This window comes from Watersipora subatra, chromosome 3, assembly GCF_963576615.1.
Source record: "Watersipora subatra chromosome 3, tzWatSuba1.1, whole genome shotgun sequence".
Lineage (NCBI taxonomy): Eukaryota > Metazoa > Bryozoa > Gymnolaemata > Cheilostomatida > Watersiporidae > Watersipora > Watersipora subatra.
Window position 1 is genome coordinate 72247444 of NC_088710.1, and position 23581 is coordinate 72271024.

General features: G+C 35.9%; 1 protein-coding gene across 1 annotated transcript in view; it reads right to left on the reverse strand.

Moving 5' to 3' along the window:
* LOC137391711 (uncharacterized) overlaps positions 1 to 23581 on the reverse strand; it is a 34613-nt gene that overhangs the window by 1999 nt on the left and 9033 nt on the right. The window contains 13 exon segments of the mRNA XM_068078241.1: positions 5 to 170; positions 531 to 641; positions 742 to 861; positions 973 to 1134; positions 1499 to 1604; positions 1691 to 1945; positions 12511 to 12582; positions 18913 to 19044; positions 20434 to 20575; positions 21743 to 21850; positions 22249 to 22379; positions 22884 to 23043; positions 23282 to 23452. Of these exon segments, the coding sequence (XP_067934342.1) occupies positions 5 to 170; positions 531 to 641; positions 742 to 861; positions 973 to 1134; positions 1499 to 1604; positions 1691 to 1945; positions 12511 to 12582; positions 18913 to 19044; positions 20434 to 20575; positions 21743 to 21850; positions 22249 to 22379; positions 22884 to 23043; positions 23282 to 23452 (1836 nt within the window).

Consider the following 23581-nt stretch of genomic DNA (forward strand, 5'->3'; position numbering starts at 1 on the left):
ATACTCGCATGTGTTTCTCCAGTGTGTCTTTAAGCTTATAAGCTTTACTACAGATCTCACAGACATGACTGCCAGTTCGATGTACTTGTCTGTGGCTCTGAATGGCAACTTTTACTGAAGAGACAAAGTTACATTCCTTGCACCGAAACTCCTTTGCCAAGTGCTTGTCTCTAAAGTGTGTGAACAAAAAACAAATTAATCAATTTTTGCATTGAAACTTTTGAAAAAACTAAGCAATTGAAAGGGATTCAAAATAAGAGAAAAAGCTACAAACCCTGACAAAGCTTGTATTACTTTAACGAGACATGCTACATGTACATGTTACATGTACATGCTACATGCGTTGCAAGGTAACTAGTACATACTAATTATGAAGAGATGAGAGCTAAAACTGCTGGCACAACAATAATGCTCTTGTATAATAAATGGAGACTTGTAAGAAGCATTACAATGGGACATGAAACAAAGAGTGTTTAGGCTAATTAACTGTGATATAAATCTTTGAGAACACATGTTGGAGTTATACTCACCTGTGTGCTTTGAGTTTATGCTTGGTCGTCGCCACATGCTTACATAAATCACACTCGTAAAATGTTGGTTTAATGTGTTCCTTTTCTCTGTGCCTCTGCAGGTACGTTTTGCTAATAACATATACAGATCATTGCCAGAGAAATTATTTTTACTTCTCTAAAACTCACATACATGTAGACATATATGACTGCTTATAAGTTTAGCTCTCACTTAGTGAAGTGCTTGTCACAGAAATCACATCTAAATGAGGAGCCATGATGCCCTCTGTTGGTCTGAAGTGCGGGTTTATTACTTGTCACAACCTGATGCTTGCTCAAATAGACTGACATCCTAGAAAATGAACAGAACCCTTTGGTAGCTTCACGATGATGATAGCGATTGAGCTCGCAATAGTGACACATCCCACACCAGTATTCATTATCTTGCCCCTTTGACACCTACCTTATAACCGTATTATTGTTACTCGAGACTAAGTCTTGCTTTTCTATGTCTTGTTTTAGAATATCTGGGTGTGTTCCCTGCATATGACCGATAAGGTCCACTATTGCAATAGATCGATATGTGCAATAGATACAGGACAGCCATCGCTTTGTGTATGCCAAGCTGCAAGTGTAAAGCTATAATTATCAGGAGATGAAAAACCACGCTGAACTTGTGAAGTAAAATGTACTGCATTTACAAATGACTGCTGACAGTTGTTTAGTCAAGCAGATCTCTAAACCTATTTTATGAAACAGAGCAACGATACTGTGAGAGATGATGAGATATTTTTGTAGTATATTGAGATAATAAATATGGCTAAATACGTGAACTTCTTTATAGAGAAAACAACTCTGAATCACGGTGACCATTTATGAAAATGTTTTGACATTAACAGATGTTATACATAAGCAAATGTGAGACATATTTCAACAAACTGCTGACAACATATGATTGATTTCTCAGATTATTATGTACTTGAGGTTACCTGGCCTCCTTAATTTCCACTTCTTGAAGACGCAAAAAAAAATCATCGCATAGATCGCGGCCTCTTGAAACTTTTTTCCCGATGCCTTCTGTCTCGCCTGCTGCAACTAAATCATAGTACTGTAATGAACTTACACACAAATGTATGAGCAACAAATGTGAGCAGATGCAAGCCAACAGATACAAAACTTACCCGAGCTGATAAACTTTCTATCAGTTTTTTGTAGTCCAGAAAGGTTCTTAGGACCGTTGTTGGCAGCTCTGGATGGCTTGCATTTTGTTTTGGACACGACACTACTTTCGCAACATTTGAATTTACTTATGCCATGCACTTTGTGGAACACCGCGTAATGTAGCAGCAAAGAAGATTTCCGAGAGAATTTCAAGGGGCATAGCATACATAAGCTCGAAGAAGCCATGAGACTGTCATCAGCTTGCTGAGAACAAGCTTCTGGAACAACATAGCGGGTACGTGTAGGCATCCACTGAAGAAATGAAAAACCTGCTTACACATAGCTATTAGACTAATGTGTTTTTTTCTAAAAGAGCAAAGAGTTAACTCAGATTTGAAAGCTGCTGCTTGTATTTGGCAGCACAAGGGAATAAGGCTAGATAATGAGTCAAGTTAATACATGTTTTATTCTTGTTCCAGTTATGCTAGGTTAGACTACACTTGCAGACTTAACTATTTAAAGTGACAAAAATCTTATAACTTTTACCTAAAACTATTTGAAACTAATTCTGAACATCGGTAGTTTGTAAAACACTTTAATACAAAGTTCTGCACAACTTAAACACACACTCGCGTAAATTTTTTGCAATAAGATTGTTTCAGGAGGATAATACCTTATAAATCAGAATTAATAAAGAGATAAAGATATCAGTGAATAGCGACTTGAGTAAATATGCCCAAGCCGCCACTTTAGACTTGGCCACATTACTTAGGACATGCCAAGACATTACTTAGGACATGCCAAGACATTACTTAGGACATGCCAAGACATTACTTAGGACCTGCCTAGACATTACTTAGGACCTGCCTAGATACCAAATATTTCTTGCTGTGCTGATTGACAAAATTTATTCATACGGCATTTTGCAGCAAATTGTAAAGTACATGTAGGAGGATTTTGCATGAATGGTTAGAACAGATTATTTCGAAAAGTGCGTTTTCAATCATGGGGTAATAAAATCTGGTGCGTGTCCGGAATTGGTTTCCGGTCTAGTTCTCTTTTTCTTCAGCATAACAATGAGCTGCATTCAGACCTTTCTATTTGTTGCTGACCTTGTGTGGAGCTACATTGTACATTATATAATAAAATATATTTGTAGCAGTGCACTGATCTTGTGTGGAGCTACTGTATGTAATAAAGGATATTTATAGCACTGCACTATTTTCACTATACCTAGAAGTGATTCACTTGAATGTATGTAAAATGATTGCCATGTTTGTGAGTTTAAGGTCCAAGATTAGGTTTCAAGACAGACTGTAAGTACAAAGTGTTAGGATATTAGGGTCTGAAATGATAGTACAACATTCAGAATCAAACGTGTATTTAAGTGTTACGATATTAGGGCCTGAAATGATAGTACAACATTCAGAATCAAACGTGTATTTAAGTGTCAGGATATTAGGGTCTGAAATGATAGTACAACATTCAGAATCAAACGTGTATTTAAGTGTTAGGATATTAGGGCCTGAAATGATAGTACAACATTCAGAATCAAACGTGTATTTAAGTGTTAGGATATTAGGGTCTGAAATGATAGTACAACATTCAGAATCAAACGTGTATTTAAGTGTTAGGATATTAGGGTCTGAAATGATAGTACAACATTCAGAATCAAACGTGTATTTAAGTGTTAGGATATTAGGGTCTGAAATGATAGTACAACATTCAGAATCAAACGTGTATTTAAGTGTTAGGATATTAGGGCCTGAAATGATAGTACAACATTCAGAATCAAACGTGTATTTAAGTGTTAGAATATTAGGGTCTGAAATGATAGTACAACATTCAGAATCAAATGTGTATTTAAGTGTTAGGATATTAGGGTCTGAAATGATAGTACAACATTCAGAATCAAATGTGTATTTAAGTGTTAGGATATTAGGGTCTGAAATGATAATACAACATTCAGAATCAAACGTGTATTTAAGTGTTACGATATTAGGGTCTGAAATGATAGTACAACATTCAGAATCAAACGTGTATTTAAGTGTCAGGATATTAGGGTCTGAAATGATAGTACAACATTCAGAATCAAACGTGTATTTAAGTGTCAGGATATTAGGGTCTGAAATGATAGTACAACATTCAGAATCAAACGTGTATTTAAGTGTTAGGATATTAGGGTCTGAAATGATAGTACAACATTCAGAATCAAACGTGTATTTAAGTGTCAGGATATTAGGGTCTGAAATGATAGTACAACATTCAGAATCAAACGTGTATTTAAGTGTCAGGATATTAGGGTCTGAAATGATAGTACAACATTCAGAATCAAACGTGTATTTAAGTGTTAGGATATTAGGGTCTGAAATGATAGTACAACATTCAGAATCAAACGTGTATTTAAGTGTTAGGATATTAGGGCCTGAAATGATAGTACAACATTCAGAATCAAACGTGTATTTAAGTGTTAGGATATTAGGGTCTGAAATGATAGTACAACATTCAGAATTAAAAAAATACATAATTCACAATGCATAGTGTATTGAGCAAAATAACAATGCTGGCAGACCAAATACCGACTATTAAGCATGCACCAAATGAGTAGAATGACCTCCATTTCATAAAGGATCTATATTATATATCGCATGTAATATAACTATACCATACATAATATACCTATTTCGTACATAATATACCTATTTCGTGCGTAATATGCATGTGTTGTATACATGTTATATATGTATCACAGATCTACAAATCTCAATGTTTGTCTGTATGCCATTCATATGTTCAGTTATAGCCATAAAGTTTTAGCAACAAAAAATTATCTTCGTACTGGATTTGAACTCGCGACATTCCAATTGCAAGTCTACCAACAAGCGTGCGTAGACCACGGGTTCGACCGTTCCTGTCTTTCCTATCCCTCTTACCATATAATGTATGTCCTTTACGTGATTGCGCATGCTAAATGTGCACTTTTTATTATTAATTAATATTACTGTCAGCATTTATTATTTTTTTGAAATTTCTTAAAAGCAAATTTTTTTATCATTGTGCTACCTATTTTTTTAATTTGTAATTTTTAAATGTGCCGTTACATTCATATTCCGTTTTCGGTAAACCTGTAAAAGCTAAATGCTTTTCACGAGGACAACTGTATTATCTTGTGTAGGAATTGCCTCAACATTCGATATTCGGACATGCAGTCCGATATCTATGGCGCCTTACAGTGCCTCGCGTTGCGCGTTCACAACTCGAGTTGTACAACTCGAGTTGCCGTGTTGTCCAACTCGAGTTGCCGAATTGTACAACTCGGCCTGGGTTTATGACCTCGAGTTGTGTTACCTATACGCAAAACTAACACGGGTTCGTAAAGAAAGCAAAGTGAGTAATTGGGGTGTCTCATTTACAGAAATTTAATAATAATAATAATGATTTAAATATGTATACATATTTAAATTATATATTGGCGAGATTTGCGCATATTCATTTCTATAAATATAAAGAGACAAAAACAATTGTAGAATGTAAAAAGCAAACTAGAAACAATCTATATGAGAACCGAGCAGCTAATTTTTTTCCCAAACAGGTTTACATACGGCAGTAAAATTTTGGCTCATGATTGGCTTTAGAAATCGAGTTTTAGTAATCAAAACCTACATCATTACATTGAAAGTCAATAGTTATAATTAGAGAGGAACACAAAATTCCAAAATATTATTCAAAATGGCTTAAATTAATGAGTTTTAAGTGAGCGTCTCTTACGTTTAAACAGCACTTTTTGAATGATAACATCAGTTTTGCTACGTCATTTAGAATTTTGTGTTTCTTTCTAATTATAACTATTGATTTCTATTTTAATGATGTAAGTTTTGGTTACTAAAACTCAATTACTAAAGCCAATCATGAGCCAGAATTTTACTGCCGTATGTAAACCTGTTTGGGAAAAAGAGATTCGCAGCCAGCCGGGCAACTTCTTTTTCAAATGAAAAAAGAGTCATCTCTCTAGAATCTGACAAGAAACTGAATGAACACCGAAAATGAACATAGAAATTATTTCAACGGCGTTTAATGATGCACAAAAAAATTCCATATAGCTAGAGAAAATAAAATGATGAGATGTTCTCAAGCCGAGTTGTTGAACTCGAGTTGCTGTTGAAAGAACTCGGCTTGGGTTTTGATGAACTCGAGTTGTGCAACTCGAGTTGAACAACTCGAGTTATATTTACAAACTCGAGTTGTACAACTCGAGTTGTGCAACTCGAGTTGTACAACTCGAGTTGCAAACTCGGCACAGTATAATTCTAATAATTCGCTATTAGTTTTAGTTTTACAGTGCATACATAGTTTAATTTCTATTAGCTAACGGGTGCCTAATAATATACCATTGTTAATATAACCAGATCTACGGTTATGCTACCGTAATACCAGTATATTGCACCTTACTTTTGAAAAGTCGCGTTGCGTGTTCACAACTCGAGTTGTGCAACTCGAGTTGATCAACTCGAGTTGTGAACGCGCAACGCGAGGCACTGTAAGGCGCCATAGATATCTCATTTTTGCCTTTGTACCAGTATCGAGAGGTACCAGTATCGAGAGGTACCAGTATTGTTCACCAAAACTGTGGATACAACGAGCTACTGCAGCAACAGTAACCTTTTTATACACACACTTCCAAGTCTCATTGTTTAGTTTTTCTGTTAATTTATTTGAACTGTACAAAAACACTTTTGTCATGATATGAAGTTTAAAAGTTAGAATGGTAAATGTTGTATATGTTAAATAAAAGTAAGCTTTCAGCGCAAAGACTATTATATTACCCACGCAACGCCAGGCATTCATGTAGTATATTATATAAGTATCTTATATATATTATATAAGTACCATATATATATATATATATATATATATATATATTGTACATGTGTATGGTATACGCATCATATCTATATATATATTTCTCAAAGTATGTCCGTATGTTGGTACACATTCCGGCAATAGGTCTTAAAATCTTGAAATAAAGATTCCATACCGAAGAAGAATCGATCTCGGACTCTGCAGTTTGCCAGTCGGACGCCCTACCCACTAGACTATAGAAACAGAATTGCTCGTCGCCAATATAAGTCATTATATGAGAGCAAATACCTAACGGGTTTGCTTACGACGGGGGTCATCGCATAACGTCACGAGAAGCTGTTCGCTCACATTATTAAACGTACTGGCTAATAGCACGCAGGCTAATAGCGAGCAACTCTCACTACTTCTCATGGTTTATAAGACAACACACTTTTCTCATGATATGTACAGTAGTTTGAAAGTGAGAATGGCAAATGTTGTTATAAATCAAATACAAATCAATTTTCTGTACAAAGACTTTTCTATTACCCGGGCAATGCCGGGTAGCACAGCTAGTATATATATACTAGATGAATGCCGTGTCATTGTCGTGTCCTGAAACACGTGTCGGCCAACTGGTCTGATATTGTTTTAATTGACATTCGAAGATCAATGGGACAAATAACTGACGTTGCGGTTCTAAATGACTGCAATATACATTAGCTATCAAAGAAAAAGTAGAAAAATACCAGCCACTAATATAAGGAATAGAAAAATTTTGGGATATAAAAACATCATTTACACCAGTAGTCCTATGAGCATTAGGTGCATTAGGTGCAGTAACACATATCCATCAGATGTGGCTCAAACGACTCCCAGTAACATCGTACAATAATCAGTAATAGAAGAGTGCACTACTTGGAACAGAAAAGATTTTGAAACAAATGCACAAACTCCCAGGTCATGGTACAAGACTATAGTTTTGGTAGGCATTCCAATCCCGATGGATATAAGATAACATTTTTTCACTAAGACAGCGCCTTATGGTTAAAATATGTGGCAACATAATTCCAACTTCAAAATTTTTTTAAGATTTATTTTGTAATTTTTTGTTTTTTACTCTTCCAAAGTAAGCATATCCCTAATATGAATTTAAGGAGATTGAGGTGAAACTTTTTCTATATAGTCTGTATAATATATATAGTCTGTATAATATATATATATATAGTCTATATATTTATAGTCTATATATATACTAGCTGCATTACCCGCCTACAGTAACAGATTCACGGGCAGCATAAGGTTTATTGAGAGTTGGCTTTCATACTGTAAAACAACTCCAAATATGCAGTTACATCTCCCTCTCTCCCTCTTTCCCCTCTCTCCGTCTCTCCCCTCTCTCTCCCCCCCTCTCTCTCTCCCCCTCTCTCTCTCCCCCTCCCTCTTCCCCCTCTCTCCCCCTCTCTCTCTCCCTCTTTCTCTCCCTCTCTCTCTCCCCCCCCTCTCCTCCTCGCTCTCCCTCTCTCTCCCCTTCTCTCCCTCCCTCTCTCTCTCTCCCTCTCCCCCCTCTCTCTCTCTCCCTCTCTCCCCCCTCTCCCTCTCTCTCCCTTTCTCTCCCTTTCTCTCCCTCTCTCTCCCCCCTCTCCTCCTCGCTCTCTCCCTCTCTCACCCCTTCTCTCCCTCCCTCTCTCTCTCCCTTTCTCCCCCCCCCTCTCTCTCCCTTTCTCTTCTTCTCTCTCTCTCCCTTAGTTCAACGCAACACTTGCGGATAGACAACATTTTTGGTTTTTCTGTCGGGCGTATGAAAAAACAGTTTTCGGCGTGTGCCTACTTTTGAGCAGGCGATGTATAGCTGGTCATAGCTGATGCAGGGTGACAGTAAGTCGATAGCAGCTGCTCTCTTTCTTTTCACAATAGCGTATCGCAACCCTCGGAGTACTCGTGAAAGTTCTGTAATAGTAAGTTACAGTAGGCCTACTCGTAGCTGGAAAAAAATTAGTAACTCGGCTGCTGAAGGAAATGAACATGACCCACTATCACGAACAGCGGCAAATCCAACGTTATTAAGTAGTGGAGATGTGGCAATTCATAGACAATACAACGTCGTATAAGAAACGCTTACCTTTTCGATGTGAAAATTTAGTAGGTGAGAAATGCGTTTTTCCAGTGGCTTCCAAGAAACAAACGTTTACGTGACCTTCTTGGTACACGTTGGCAGTAAATATTAATTGCATGTAAATAACTACTCGTTAATTTATTTTATTTAATAAATAGTACTTTTGTATAGCTGTATAGACACCTTTGTATAGGCCGCAGAACTCAGGAAGGCGCTTTTTAACACGGCAGAAAATTTACTGTTTAAAAAGCGTGCTAACTGGGGATTTCGGTTAATGCGCCCGAGCGGTGAAAGAAAAACAACAGAATCGCCACACCTTTATATAAGCCGCTTGGCTCAAATCGTCAGAGAAAAGTAGCGGCTAATAGTCCATATACCGAAGTTACGATATTTAGTATTCATATTAGTTCGGTTGGCTTCGTTCGACCGAATGGAAAAAGAAAGACCACTCTATAATTTATTTACTGTTACTACACATATTAATTCAGTTCGCTTCGTACGACCGAAATTCGTACGACGATAAAAGGAAAGACCGCTCTATAAGGCGGACACTCAATCAAACAGACAGACAACGATTGCCGTTTATATAGTAGATAGAGAACAGTGTTTTTCTAGTGGTTGCAAGAAACAAATGTTCACATGACCTTCCCGGTACACGTTGGCAGTAAATATTAATTAGATGTAATTTACTACTCATTAATTTATTTAAAGAGTAGTAAATTTTATTTAATTCACTACTAATATTTACTACTAATTTAATTTTACTACTTACTCATATTAATTAAGTTTGCTTCGTACGATCGAATCTGTTACAATCTTGCCACAATCAATACTCATAGAGGATTCTTCAGCCCTGAACCCTTGTATATAGTACATATCAATCAATTTATCTTTGTATAAGCTATCCTGCATTACTTATTTGAAGTCATCCTCTCATGTAAATTTTCTTTTAACTTTTACACAAATAATCTCAAACTAAATATGAATTGTTCACTACTATCTTGCATTCAGGATTCTTCTACAGTTTCCGTTTTATTGGATAATATGCCTGCAAATACAGGCTTTTTGTTATTCTGTTATCAGCAAAATAAAAGATTACTAACTAACTAACGATCGAATCGAAAAAAAAGACCGCCATATAATTTATTTATACTGCTCATATTTGGGAGTTATCGGTGACTCAATATATCGAGAAGACAACTCATACTATTAGCATATCAGTATTTATCGTCCATCCCTACGATGAATAGCAGGTTACGTATTATAATAGAGGCGTGTACTAACCGGAGATTCCCGTTAATGCGCCCTAGCGGTGAAAAAAACCACAGAATAGACACGCCCTTATATAAAAGTAGCGGCTAATAGTCGGAAAAGTACGGTACTCTATAAAGCGGACAGACAGATACACAACGATTGCCGTTTATATAGTAGATAGTCTATATATATATAGTCTATATATACAGTCAAACATGGATAACTCGAACTTCAAGGGACCGAGCAAAAGTGTTCGAATTATCAGAGCGTTCAAGTTATCAGAGCACTGTCACAAGTCCATATATTTACTTATTTATTAGTAGATACATGTACATATACAAACTATAATATAAATCAAAAGCACAAATGGCTTGTTTCAAATTAAATGCTTCTAATGTAAAGTTTAAAACGTCTTTATGAAAAAGTATAGAGATTTTTCTATCACTTGAGATTGGTTTGTTGTTTGAGGTGATGTTATTGCCAGGACGTTTTTCAGATTGACATTGGCAAAACTTGATCGTTGTTGAAATGCTCAAAAGAAAAGACATTTTTTTCTTTTGGGGTTTTACCACGATCAATTTTGCCGTTTTTTCTTGAAGTTTATGCAAAGATTATTTTACTTTACCTGGGATTCGTTAAGAGCAACACTCCGAGGCAGTTCAATTAGAAGTTTTACGAGGTTTTACGTACATTCTATATCACTCACGTTTTTTTAATAGATACTTATTGAATGTACACACGTATTCTGTGTTTAGGTCAAACGATGAATAGTTTTTTGTAGCTCAGACAACGTTAAAGTTTAATTACAACAATTTTTAAGACGTTTTAAACATTCTACATTCCGACAATGATTCAACACGGAATCAACGTCGGAAAACTATTCATCACGGGCTAGCCGGGTCACACACTCAAGGATTTTCGCCACGCACATACAAAACAAAAACAACATGCGATTTTTGTTTTGTATGTGCGTGGCGAAAACCCTTGCGCGCGTGACCCGGCTAGCCCGTGCTACTCATCGTATAGCAGTATAAATCAAATTTCACCAAACCTTTAGAAAAGTCGTTGACAAAAATATTTTGCCGATGGTGGTAATAACGACGCTTATGAATTACGAAAAGATGAAGTTTACCTCTATGGCTTTGAATAAAGTGATTTTCTAAAGCGATAACAACCGTTTCGGTAGCCGTTGGGCAAAAAAACAGTTCGAATTAACAGTGTTGAGTTCGAGTTATCTATAGCAATTTATCATTACGTGGGAACGGACCAAAGGAAATGTTCGAATTAACCATGTGTTCGAGCTATCCGTGGACGAGTTATCCATGTTTGACTGTGTATAGTCGATATATATAGTCTATATATATAGTCTATATATATAGTCTATATATATATAGTCGATATATATAGTCGATATATATAGTCGATATATATAGTCTATATATATAGTCTATATATATAGTCTATATATATAGTCTATATATATAGTCTATATATATAGTCTATATATATATAGTCTATATATATATATATATATATATATAGTCTATATATATAGTCTATATATATATAGTCTATATATATAGTCTATATATATATAGTCTATATATATAGTCTATATATATATATAGTCTATATATATAGTCTATATATATAGTCTATATATATATAGTCTATATATATAGTCTATATATATAGTATATATATATATATAGTCTATATATGTAGTATATATATATATATATATACACACTATATTTATATTATATATACACTATATTTATACTATATTTAGTCTGTATAATATATATAGTCTGTATAATATATATATAGTCTATATATAGTCTATATATATATAGTCTATATATATAGTCTATATATATAGTCTATATATATATAGTCTATATATATAGTATATATATAGTATATATATATATAGTATATATATATATAGTATATATATATAGTATATATATATACACTATATATATATATACACACTATATTTATATTATATATACACTATATTTATATTATATATATACACTATATTTATATTATATATATAATAACATATATATATATATAGGCCTATATATATATATATAAATCCTTTTTGAGATCCATGATCAATAGTCGCCGTCTACGAGAACGGTGAGAAACATTCGTCGCATCCTTAATTAGACATGCAGCATCTCATGTGCTTTCAAGTAGCTACAGCTAGATTCTCTGACAAAGAGGAGAGATAAGCAGTAGAAACTTTTTTACCATTTCAGATAACAAGGTTTATATGCTTTCTTGTAAAAGTATTCTGATGTATTAACACCCGAACAACAACAAAGCCTGCCTCCAGAGCTTTGACAAACGTACAAGTTAGCAGAGAAAACTTTTAATTGTGCAGACGACTGTAATTTTAAGATACTTACACTAAATAAAGGAATTTGAGTAAAACATTTTCATTTATGTTATAAAAGCCTTCACTTTTTTGTCGTCTGGTTATACGAGCTCTTTTTCGGATGCTAGCCACAGATCGCGAGTATAATATAAACGAACAAGGCTCTTCAATAGTGTCAACTAGATGTTCTCCATCTTACGACCTACAAACGTAACAACTTAACAGGGTGTAATACTTACTGCGAACTTTATGGGATAAAAATTCACTGAAGTTAGTAAAAGTAGGCTGTTCTGTGCACGCAAAACATACGACTTCGTCCCTATGAAGCATTCTTAAAATTATTGAAGGTATATGAAATAATAAAGTTTACAAGCTCATGCGCAAAGGTTGAGTAATAGCCTTGGCTTTATTCTTAGCCTCAATGCCTGAACAGTGAGCGCAAAGCACAAAGTTGTTTCATTACATAAAGTTTAATCAAATACGTTCGTTTGATCGTGCAAGAGTGGGCTTCGGCCATTTTGATTTGGGTAGCGACATATAGCAACGTAATACATACTAACGCTATGCCGCGATGGCTAAATGGACAAATGCGTGTATTCACTCAAGTTTATTGGTATAAACTGACTAAGTGGTGATGATTTCCTTAGTCAATGTTGTGCTGACATTCATTTAGCCACATGAAGAGACCCAAAAACCTGCTAATCATGATACACCTTGTCAAGATGAAGACGAGCCACCAAAGAAAATCACAATATCCAATTTTGTTGTCCACTTATATGTATCAAGACCTACATTTAAACGTACCTATATGCATGATTTGTAAAAAGAAGGTGTGGTACTACTCACAAAAATCAACTACTGTATTTGCAAAGCTGTCCTTCAGGTGGCCAAAACTGTGGCTGCTGGTATGTCCATCTACCCTGTAAATTGACCTAAGATATCATTTCTTCAGTTGCTTTGACTATGATGATACTATGACTATGACCTTGGCACATATAAGGTTGTATCAGGGTATATCCTGTGACCTGTCAGCGATTTGCTTATATTAAACGTATTGAGTAAAAGACAACGTCGAGTGCATATCTACTGTCTAGGCAACGGTGGACTATAACCATCTTTTCCTCAAATGGCCCACACACAGAGGTTTTGCTCTGAAAATTTTCAAACTTTTTGGATAGCCTCCAGATATATATATGAGTGTTTTTCTAATTTTTTTATTTTCTACTATTACCTTGACCTGAGATATTAAATGTTGCACTCATGCAACATTGGGCTTTAATGCTATATAAATTACCACAACAGGCAATGATGTTATGAAGTATTTGAGCCAGTAAAATACATTTATTTTGAATGAATAAGTGTTAAATCTACATATATACATATACAATATACATATATACAATATACATATTTATACATGTGTATATATAATTATATATAGCATATATATACATATTTATACATATGTATAAATATATATATAATTATATACATATATATATATATATATTTATATACGATATACATACAACACAAGCATATCAGTTTACATCACTGTTTGGTACAGATGGACGAAATACTGGAGCAATATCAACTGTTTCAAAGTAACTCTAGCTCTCCATTCGCTTGCAATGATAGGCACGTAAATAATTTTTTTCATCCAGAAAGCAGAGACTATTTCACATTTTTGACAATTGGTAGTAGTTGTTTTCTTAACCTCGCCCTGGAACCTTAACTGGACAATGAGCAAAATAGTCATAGTGAACTTCGCATTTTTTGAATTTCGAACTTCAAATTTTTCTAGCTGGTGTAGGTCATAGAGTGGCATCACCTGCTGCAGATAGTCGTCCTTGTTTGACAGCACCATTGACATGTATGAGACTGTCAGCAACTTCTGCTTGGAATTTTCGTCTATTTAGTACTTCACTTTTGGTAACTGGAGAAAGCGACTATCTCGCCTGTAGATATTTCAAATATTGATTACTGCTACCACTAAAAACGCAAACACAAGTAGAGATACCATCACCGGCTCTTCATGGCCAAGCAATGCTTTGCTAAAAATAAATCCTATAAATCACTGCCTGCCATATTTTTATATGATTGTATTATAGCAGACTTGTTGTAGAAAAAATGCACTTTTGATGACTTGTCCCACTGCTTGGCTTGAGCAAGGGGCTGTACACTAGTCAATGAGCAGAGAAGGGTGACAGCGTTGTTGTCACACCATCTGACAGCAACCACATTGTTGACCTCCTCCACATAGTTGTCATAGGACCTTCTGCCCTCTTTTTTGAAGAATTTTCATCTTTGAGCTTGCATTCTGAAGCCCTGTTGGTTCGAACATTACCTGTATAAAACATCCCATTTGTATATAGCTCAGGGATGAAGGGAAAACTGATAAACATGTTGTCTTCATAGATTTTGTACCTCCAGTTCGCTTGTAGAGTAGATGTTAGCTTGAGTACAACATCAGCATCTTAGCTCAACTCCGTCCGCTTACCATCAGCATCCTAGTATACTTCAAAGTCATGCAAAATGCCACTGACTCCTGCTCGACCCTAGATATTGAAGCGCCATGGATGTGGCTTACTCTGTATGTATTGTCGGCAAGGGTGGATCTTTCCAGTGTATTGACACATCTTTTCATCTATAGAGTGAAATTTTTCAGGCTCTATTTACAGACATTCGTTCCAAATGGCATCTATTCATGGTCACATTTTCCAGAGCTCGTCTAGCAAATATGTTCCATCAACTCTGCTCCTTATGGCTTTGAATGAATTTTGTATCTGCAAACTAAAGCAGTCTATTTTGCAATATCATTTGTCTAACACCTAAAATAGCCCAACAGAAAGCCTACACACCTAACTATCATGCTATATCAAGTGTAATAATTGTATAATGTTGTATCATTTTGAAATACCAATTTGCTTTGGTAGTAAATGACTACAATCATAGCAGAAGTACTGGTAGTAGCAGTGAAAGTAACCTGGTAATATTACTTCAATGTTAGTCAGTGTCCCTCTACTACCATCTTTACAACACTAAGTATTATGCACATCAACAAAAATGAAGAGCATTAGCCCTAACAATGGTCAATTAGAATGTCCTATACTAATCCCTTGGCTTGCCGCTTAGCTATGCAGAGCCCAATGTTGCACTCCTGCACAAAAAATTTTGAGCTCATATAGATAGCAAAACAGAATTTATTTTTCCAAAACATTTTATGTGTGTAAAAGTATGGTCAACATAGTACCCAAAACAGAAAATTTGTTATTCCAACTTACCTCAAAGAGCTAGAAATCCTTGCCTGAAAAGTTGCTTTCTTCACATGTGGTCAACTTTCAATTCCACGGAATGTTCTAGAGTTCTGTGGTGACATCACGAGCATGAAATCCAATCAATTTTGGGTTTGGGGTTGCATAAAAATATTTAAAAAGCCACTTGAGAAAAATATTTGGTTACAAAGCCTTTGTAGTTGCTCTATTCAGTTTTGAAAATTATGTTGCACCAGTGCAACAAGGGGCCTCAGAGGGTTAAGTAATTTATAAGTAATTGATAAGCAGTGCCCTGTTTTGCAGACCAACTTGTACTGGTATAGCACCATTGATTGACATCATATCGCCCTACAATCAACTATGGCCTTGCAACGGATTTAAACTCCTATTGACATCTTCAAGCATGGTTTCGCGTAAAAATCTTGGTAATTTTGCGAGCGGTCCACCTGTCTACATATGCAGATGGATTGAAGAATGCTGCTACCATCACACAGGAAGAATGTGTACTTGGTAAAACTTTAATCGAGATGTGGTTGCTTAGAGATGGCCTGTCATAACAAGTGTTATGATGAGTATATCTGCGTATTGCTCGATACACATCTGAGTAAGTGGTGAAAATGTTGATCAATCTTGCCTCAACAAAATCAATTAAGATTGTTCATTGCTTACCTGTGGTATCTTAGAACTTTTTATGAAAGGGGAAAAGCAGAGAGCTGTGGCTCTAACTGCAGTTTGTGGATATTACCGGCCAGGTTCTCAGAAGGCAACCGAGTTAGAAACCTTCTCAGAGGACTAATTCATATCTATAGCAGACATGATCAAACTACCATAATGAAGTGACTCCAAGCTATTGAGGATGTGGGACCATCCTTATGGATGCCATGGCGCTTATCCAGGCCCTGCCTGCCAGTGACACTCTTTCAACATTCTGTTAACTTGCTGATATCATTCTCGATGTGCTTATTGCTCATACTAAGAAGTACAAAGCTGCTTGTGTGGATTTTGTGATAAAAAACCTTCGCAAGAATAAAGCTACTAAGGCTACTAAGCTCTGAGAACAACTTTCAATGTGAAAATCTCATAGGTTTGCACGGTTTCTCTAGCTGTGATGCAGTTTCATTCTTTGCAGGCAAAGGGAAAAAGAGTCATAGGAAACTCATCAAAACAGAAGTCGACTCTGAGAATCATTTAAGCTTCGGGGCAACTTTATTCTCTCTGTGAGACTTACACATGCAGACTATATGGCCAAGCAAATAGGACCCAGTAAAATAGCACAGACTTCAACTGATTAAGGGACAAGCTGTTTGTGTCTAGGTTTAGGCCAGTCAGCTCCTCCCTTCAATCGCTGAAAAAACATGTGCATTGTGTCAATTATGTAGCAGCTACCTACATGTATATGGAAAGAGGCAACAACATAACTTGTCAATGCACCATGCCCTTCTTTACATGGGTGGATACTGGGTAATAAAAACTATGAGTATGCAGTAAAGTGTCAAACCAGAATCATTGCCTTACCTGATATTCTACAAGCAGTTCTATTGGAGTGTCAAAAATCCAGGTGCCGAGGGAACTGATGTGCCAGTATCGTGGCAAAGCTGCCTTACGCCGAGCTTTGTGCATGCGTGCAAGGCTCTGCTTGCAAAGACAAAACTGAAGTGAGGGTAGCAGAGGATGCAGATGGTGAGGATAATGACTAAGAACTCAACATATTGAACAAATAATTAGGATATGCAATATTTTGAAATATTCCAGCTCGTTTTGTAAGACTGTTAATATTAGCTACTAATAATACTACTAATAATAATGCTAATAATAATCACCAGGTTCACAGTGCTTGCAGCGTTCTTATTATTTTCTATGATTCATTAGTGTCAGGTTATAAAACATAGTTACAGTGTTTTGAATTTTTTTAGTAAAATAAAGCTATTAAACCATACAATTATATACACATGTACATATATGTATATACATGTAGTTTACATATGTGTGTAACAATCGTAGGATATAGAATGTTCAAAAATAAATAAAAAATAAATTTTAATTTCAGCACTGTCATTCTAAATCACTACATAATAATTATGATAAATGTTGCAAATCTGATGCTTCTATAGAAGGAATCTTATTTACAGGGGAGATAAATCCTAAAACATAATTTTTATCGAATTTCTTATAGAAGCGGGAATGGCAGCTGTGGCAACTCTTAAGTTTTGAATTCTTCATAATCAAATTAGTCTGAATCACTGCAGAAATTGCCACTGAAAGGGGGTGCTAACGGAAATGCAAGATAAACTGCCTTGGCCCACAGCCTAATTCGTTTGGTTGGAGCGGATGACAAGCAATATTGACTGCATCTCTTATTGTAAAGAATAATGGTTTATAAGTTTGCTTTAGCCTTTTTACAAATAGTTTTAAACTAATAACTGCTGTAGTTTATACATATATAGATGTATAAAAAATCCTGTTATCACATACTGAGGCAACTTCTACATTGTTTGAAAAGAATATATCAATCCTAATCGGTCACAAGTTTGACAGTCCGTTTAGAGATTTATGCCAATTGCTTTCTATTAAAAGTTGATCTTCATGTTTAACGTGTTCTTTTTGCTGAAACGGTTTGTATAGTTGACACAAAGCAAGGCTGAATGCTCATTATTATGCTCACTGTTAGCAACTGGTCCTGCTGTTTTTGGGGCAGGTTTTAGAGCGAATCCAACAAGTTGAACCAAATACTTTGGGATTATGCGACTAAAGCTTTATTAAACAGAGCTGAGATGTATATCTAATATTTTCCGGTTATTTTTATTTCATGTGGTTTATGAACTTTTAATTGAAAAACATGCCAACTTCGTGTAGTAAAATGCTCTGCGTTTACAGAGACTGCTGACAGTTAATTCAAGCAGACCATGAAAACTATTTCGCAAAACAGAACAATGATTTCATGAGAGATGATTCTATAAGTTGAATCATTACTGTGGTATACATATTGAGATAATAGATATGGATTATCACGCAAAGTTTTTACAGAGAACGCAACTACAAATTAATGTGTCAACAGATGTACACAGATGAAGGTTGTTATTGTACATCATCAATCTATTTGTATTAAAACAAGGTCAATTTTATAAATACAAGAAAGGTTAAAAAACAGCATTAAATTAATAAGTTAGTTCCACTTTGCAAACACAGCCGCCTTGAAGGCGTGTGAACGTCAAAGCAACAAATATAACTTCAAGGGCTAATAGCTCCGAAGTAAATAGTCATATAAAAACTATACAGGTAAAACCACTAAATACTTACAGCAAAACCTAAGACAATATTTTCTAACTGTTAAATCCAACTGAAAAACAAAAATGTAGAATCAGGTACATTAGTCGAATCTTGAAGTGTCGCGTCCAAAAAAGAAGGTTTTAAACCAATCAATTGGCACTTGCATCCGTAGCCTCCAGCTACCTAAACGAGTCATATAGGCCGACCTCCAAAGAATCCATGACGTAAAACCTGCAAGTAAAGTCATGAGCTGACATACCAACTGGTTGATAATATTATGGAGTCATCAAACAACTGCACACACTCACCGCGCCATTTGTGATCACTATGCTAGCACCTAATAGCAGCCATCATGCTATACGTACTATGGCCTTCATAGAATTACTCATAAAAAGGTATACATAGCTGCTGTAGCATTCATATTAGACATTTATAGAGGAGAGAGCTTCCAAATTATCTACCACTATTGTGACACTTGTAGAGAACTGGTATGCGCCAACAATGAATAAATGAGCAGTTATGTAGGCGAGTAAATACTCACTAAAAATACACGAGTTACGCTTGGTTAACATTTGTCTGAGACGGTCTAAAACACAATCCAAGTCAACATAGAATAAAAAGAACTCCGTTATGCTGGTTAAAACTTACTCAGTTACTAGAGTTACGATGCTAGAGATTATTTCAGACTGCGCTTAAAACTTGTAATATATCAAAATAGATTTTCCCATTTATCCCATTTATCATAGTTGGGATGAAGCATGCAATCCAATGTTTGTTGATACTAACAGCTGACTAATACTAACAGCCGACTAATACTAACAGCCGACTAATACTAACAGCTGACTAAAAATACATCATTATTATAAAGGCTTTAAATAAAATATTTTTGTTATCCAAACCGTCCAGTTGAAAAAACATGGTAGGTTACACGGTAAATTCACACGATTGCCATCATTATGTCGCTTCCCAAAATATTTTCTTTATTGTTCACAGCTCTACATGCTCATACCATACGCATAAATTGTTCATTCAGAATGTCCTTTATGTTGGAGGACATTTTAACGTAAAGAAATGCATGGCGAAACTGTAACCTAGTATTGAGGATCACGAAATAAAATATATTAAAAATGATCGAGTTTGTCCTATAAGTGAAACACTCAGTCTGTCCAAGTCAGTAGTCTATGTCAATGTTGTAAAGTTCTGCAAAAGTCAAACTTTTTCAAGATAGGATAGCTGTCACCGCTCTAGTGACACAATATGAGCCAGGCCTTGAAATTGATAGTATTACCACAACTAACATAGTCGCATAAAAAGGTGCAAAAAAAACATAATTAGTGGAGATGAAACAATGTATAACCAGTGTGTAATTATATGACATTTCCTTATACTCATACCTGATGACCGATAGACACTCTCAGTACTGATTGTATTTGTGAGTATAAATAATCATGAGGCCCAGTGCACAGGCTACCTTCAGATATTGAGCCATTGTAAGAATGAACGCTTCGAATCCTGCCGATGAGTCACCAAGTATCTCTACCCAAGCTTAATTTTCTCTTAGAAATCCAAAGTAACAGCTCTCCAAGGATTTGCATTACCTCGATCAGATCTAACACTCACCGCTATTTTTATATTCGCTCACTTCAGCAACAGCCTTATAACCCCCGATATATGCCAGCATTCCTCTTCCTTGATATTCAAAAGTTGATGAATCATTCTTATTGAGCTGCTGGGCTAGAAACCTCCCTTGTCTTTCTGCAACCTTCAAAAGATGTGTAATCACCTTCAATATTCCTTCAGAATTAATGATGATGCCAAAAGACAAACATCACACAAAAAGCTAACATTATTAACCAACTATACTAACTGTATCATACGCCCGGCAAATTCTATGCTACTGTATTATATAGCTCTATTCCATTATAAATATGCTACTGTATTATATAGCTCTATTCTATTATAAATATGCTACTGTATTATATAGCTCTATTCCATTATAAATATGCTACTGTATTATATAGCTCTATTCCATTATAAATATGCTACTGTATTATATAGCTCTATTCCATTATAAATATGCTACTGTATTATATAGCTCTATTCCATTATAAATATGCGCCTAAATGAGCAGTCTATAAAATAGGTAGACACAGATGAAACTTCATTCGTACCCTCCAATATATGTGACTTCTACCTGGCATGTCAGGTGACTTAAATGTAAAAAGCTATTGAGTATGTATCTAAGTACGTACACAGAACCGACACAAAATGATGACAAGACAAAAGGTGATTGACAAAAAGTGGGTTATATTTTTACTTTGCATGGGAGACACACGAACACGACTGTTGAAGCAGCAATGTAGAGGACAGACAGGGTATGGTAGGAATGGTGGCTCACCCTAACATAAACTAAGTGTGAGGTAGAGATGGTAGACCACTCTAACATAAACTAGGTGTGAGGTAGGGATGGTAGCTCAGTCTAACATAGACTAGGTGTAAGGTAGATATGGTGGCTCACTCTAACATAAACTAAGTGTGAGGTAGAGATGGTAGACCACTCTAACATAAACTAGGTGTGAGGTAGGGATGGTAGCTCAGTCTAACATAGACTAGGTGTAAGGTAGATATGGTGGCTCACTCTAACATAAACTAAGTGTGAGGTAGAGATGGTAGACCACTCTAACATAAACTAGGTGTGAGGTAGGGATGGTAGCTCAGTCTAACATAGACTAGGTGTAAGGTAGATATGGTGGCTCACTCTAACATAAACTAAGTGTGAGGTAGGGATGGTAGCTCACTCTAACATAGAAGCCCTGGGTTGTACTGTATAAAGTTTTAAAAAAAAAGAATTTACGATGGCTGTGTAGTCTCAATCGGCCTCGGCAAGCGCAAACAAGGATGAACAGACTTGTATGCCTTAGAATAATACCTGAGCAGTGCAAGGGAGGGAGTTTCCATCTATGTCAGAGCAATCACCGATGGCATATACATTCTTTTTATCTACATCAAGCACCTGTAGTCGCTCATCAACCAGAATCTACAAAATGCCACAAGTATTGATGAACACTTCATTACTAGTTAGCTTGACAAAAGGACTGCCTCTTCGGGACCAAAAAGTTTATTTAAATTAATGAAATCATGCAGTATGTCATGCAATCATGCAGCTATTTGGATTAAAAAAATAGTGCAGTTTACAAAACTCAGTATGAAGCAGAGATAATAAAGACAACTAAAGGCAGTGATAAAGGTGATATAGTAACAAATATAGGAATATCTAAGCACACATTACACACTCAATACATCTAGCGACACTATCCATGTACAAACAAAGAATAATTTCCCTATATTTCGATGAGCAGCGATGGCTGAGTCGCTTCTCAAGTGTGTAAGGAACAGGCTTCACATAGAAACTAGAAAAGATACAGAATAACGCACTTGTCCAATATTATTCTTTTTGAACGGCAGCAGAGAGGTAAGCTCATTTGGTGCCACGCCAGCACTCCAAACAACCAGCCCACAGGGAAGAAACTTTCCGCTATGCAAAAGCACTCCGTCGCTCCTCACCTCTGTCAACACCAACATGTACTATGCTACAACTAATTTATGCGTGATACAGCAGATGATATGATGTACTATGTTAGTGTATCAACAGTGTTCCTGCCAGACATGTTAACAACAACAGAAAATTAAGGATTGCCATATTTTATATCGACCCTTCGGGTTGACAACAGATATTAGCCTCCAAAGTCAATATAGAGCACTATATAAACCTGTATCAGTGATCCTACAATGCCTAATGTTGACATGCCACAACATTTCAACATAAAGTCAGGCTCACCTGCCATAGCGTAACAAGAGCCTAAGGCCTACATGCCATAACATGTCAACAGAGTATAGGGCCTACTCGCCAAGCCGCGCCAGATGAGCAGAGCTTATCTGCCGCAGCATGTCAACAGGGTGTAAGACTACATTCAAACGCATATTAACATAGTGTCCGGTCTACCTGCCACAACATGTAAAGATATTGATGACCTACCTGCCACAACTTGTCAAGAGAGTGTAGGGCTTACCTGCCACGGCGTCTTTAAGTAATGTAAACTGATCTCGCTTTTTTATCTTTTTCTCAGCATACTGTCTAAGTGCATCAGAAAAAGCTGAAAGAATATCTGTGGCCTCGACTAAAGTTACTTTTACCATAGCTTGAGATTGTGGGTACAACTTCCCGAGGTCCTAAGAGATATGAGAGTATATAACATAACAACAAAAAGTATTGAATTTTCTATGCTGTTGTTATGAGTGATCAACAGTAATATTTTTACTAGTTATGTAAGTATATGTATGTTCCTGTGGTAGAAGATTTTAGGTTTTCCCCAAGGCTTTCCATGTAATATTTACTTACTTTCGTTAGCCTGTGCTAGTAGTGACAAATTACTTAGGCTACTTGTCATCATTAGTTATAAAACCATACTTGTTTTACAAAATCGTATAGTTCTGCCCCAAATTCTACACCAGTTGGTCCACCACCGACTATCACTATATGATTATAGCGTTCATGATCCTCATTAGAAGACAGAGGAGATACAGCCAGTTCCAGATTAGCAAGCAGACGATTCCTTATTTTCCTTGCATCAGAGATTTCCTAGAGAGAACAGATAGTTGATTAAAACCTTCACAGTAGGGCTTCTAGAAAATAGTTTAATTCGCCAAATTCACGTAAGATCCAAATAAAAAAAATTTGTCACAAAACTCATTGCAAAGATACATTGTT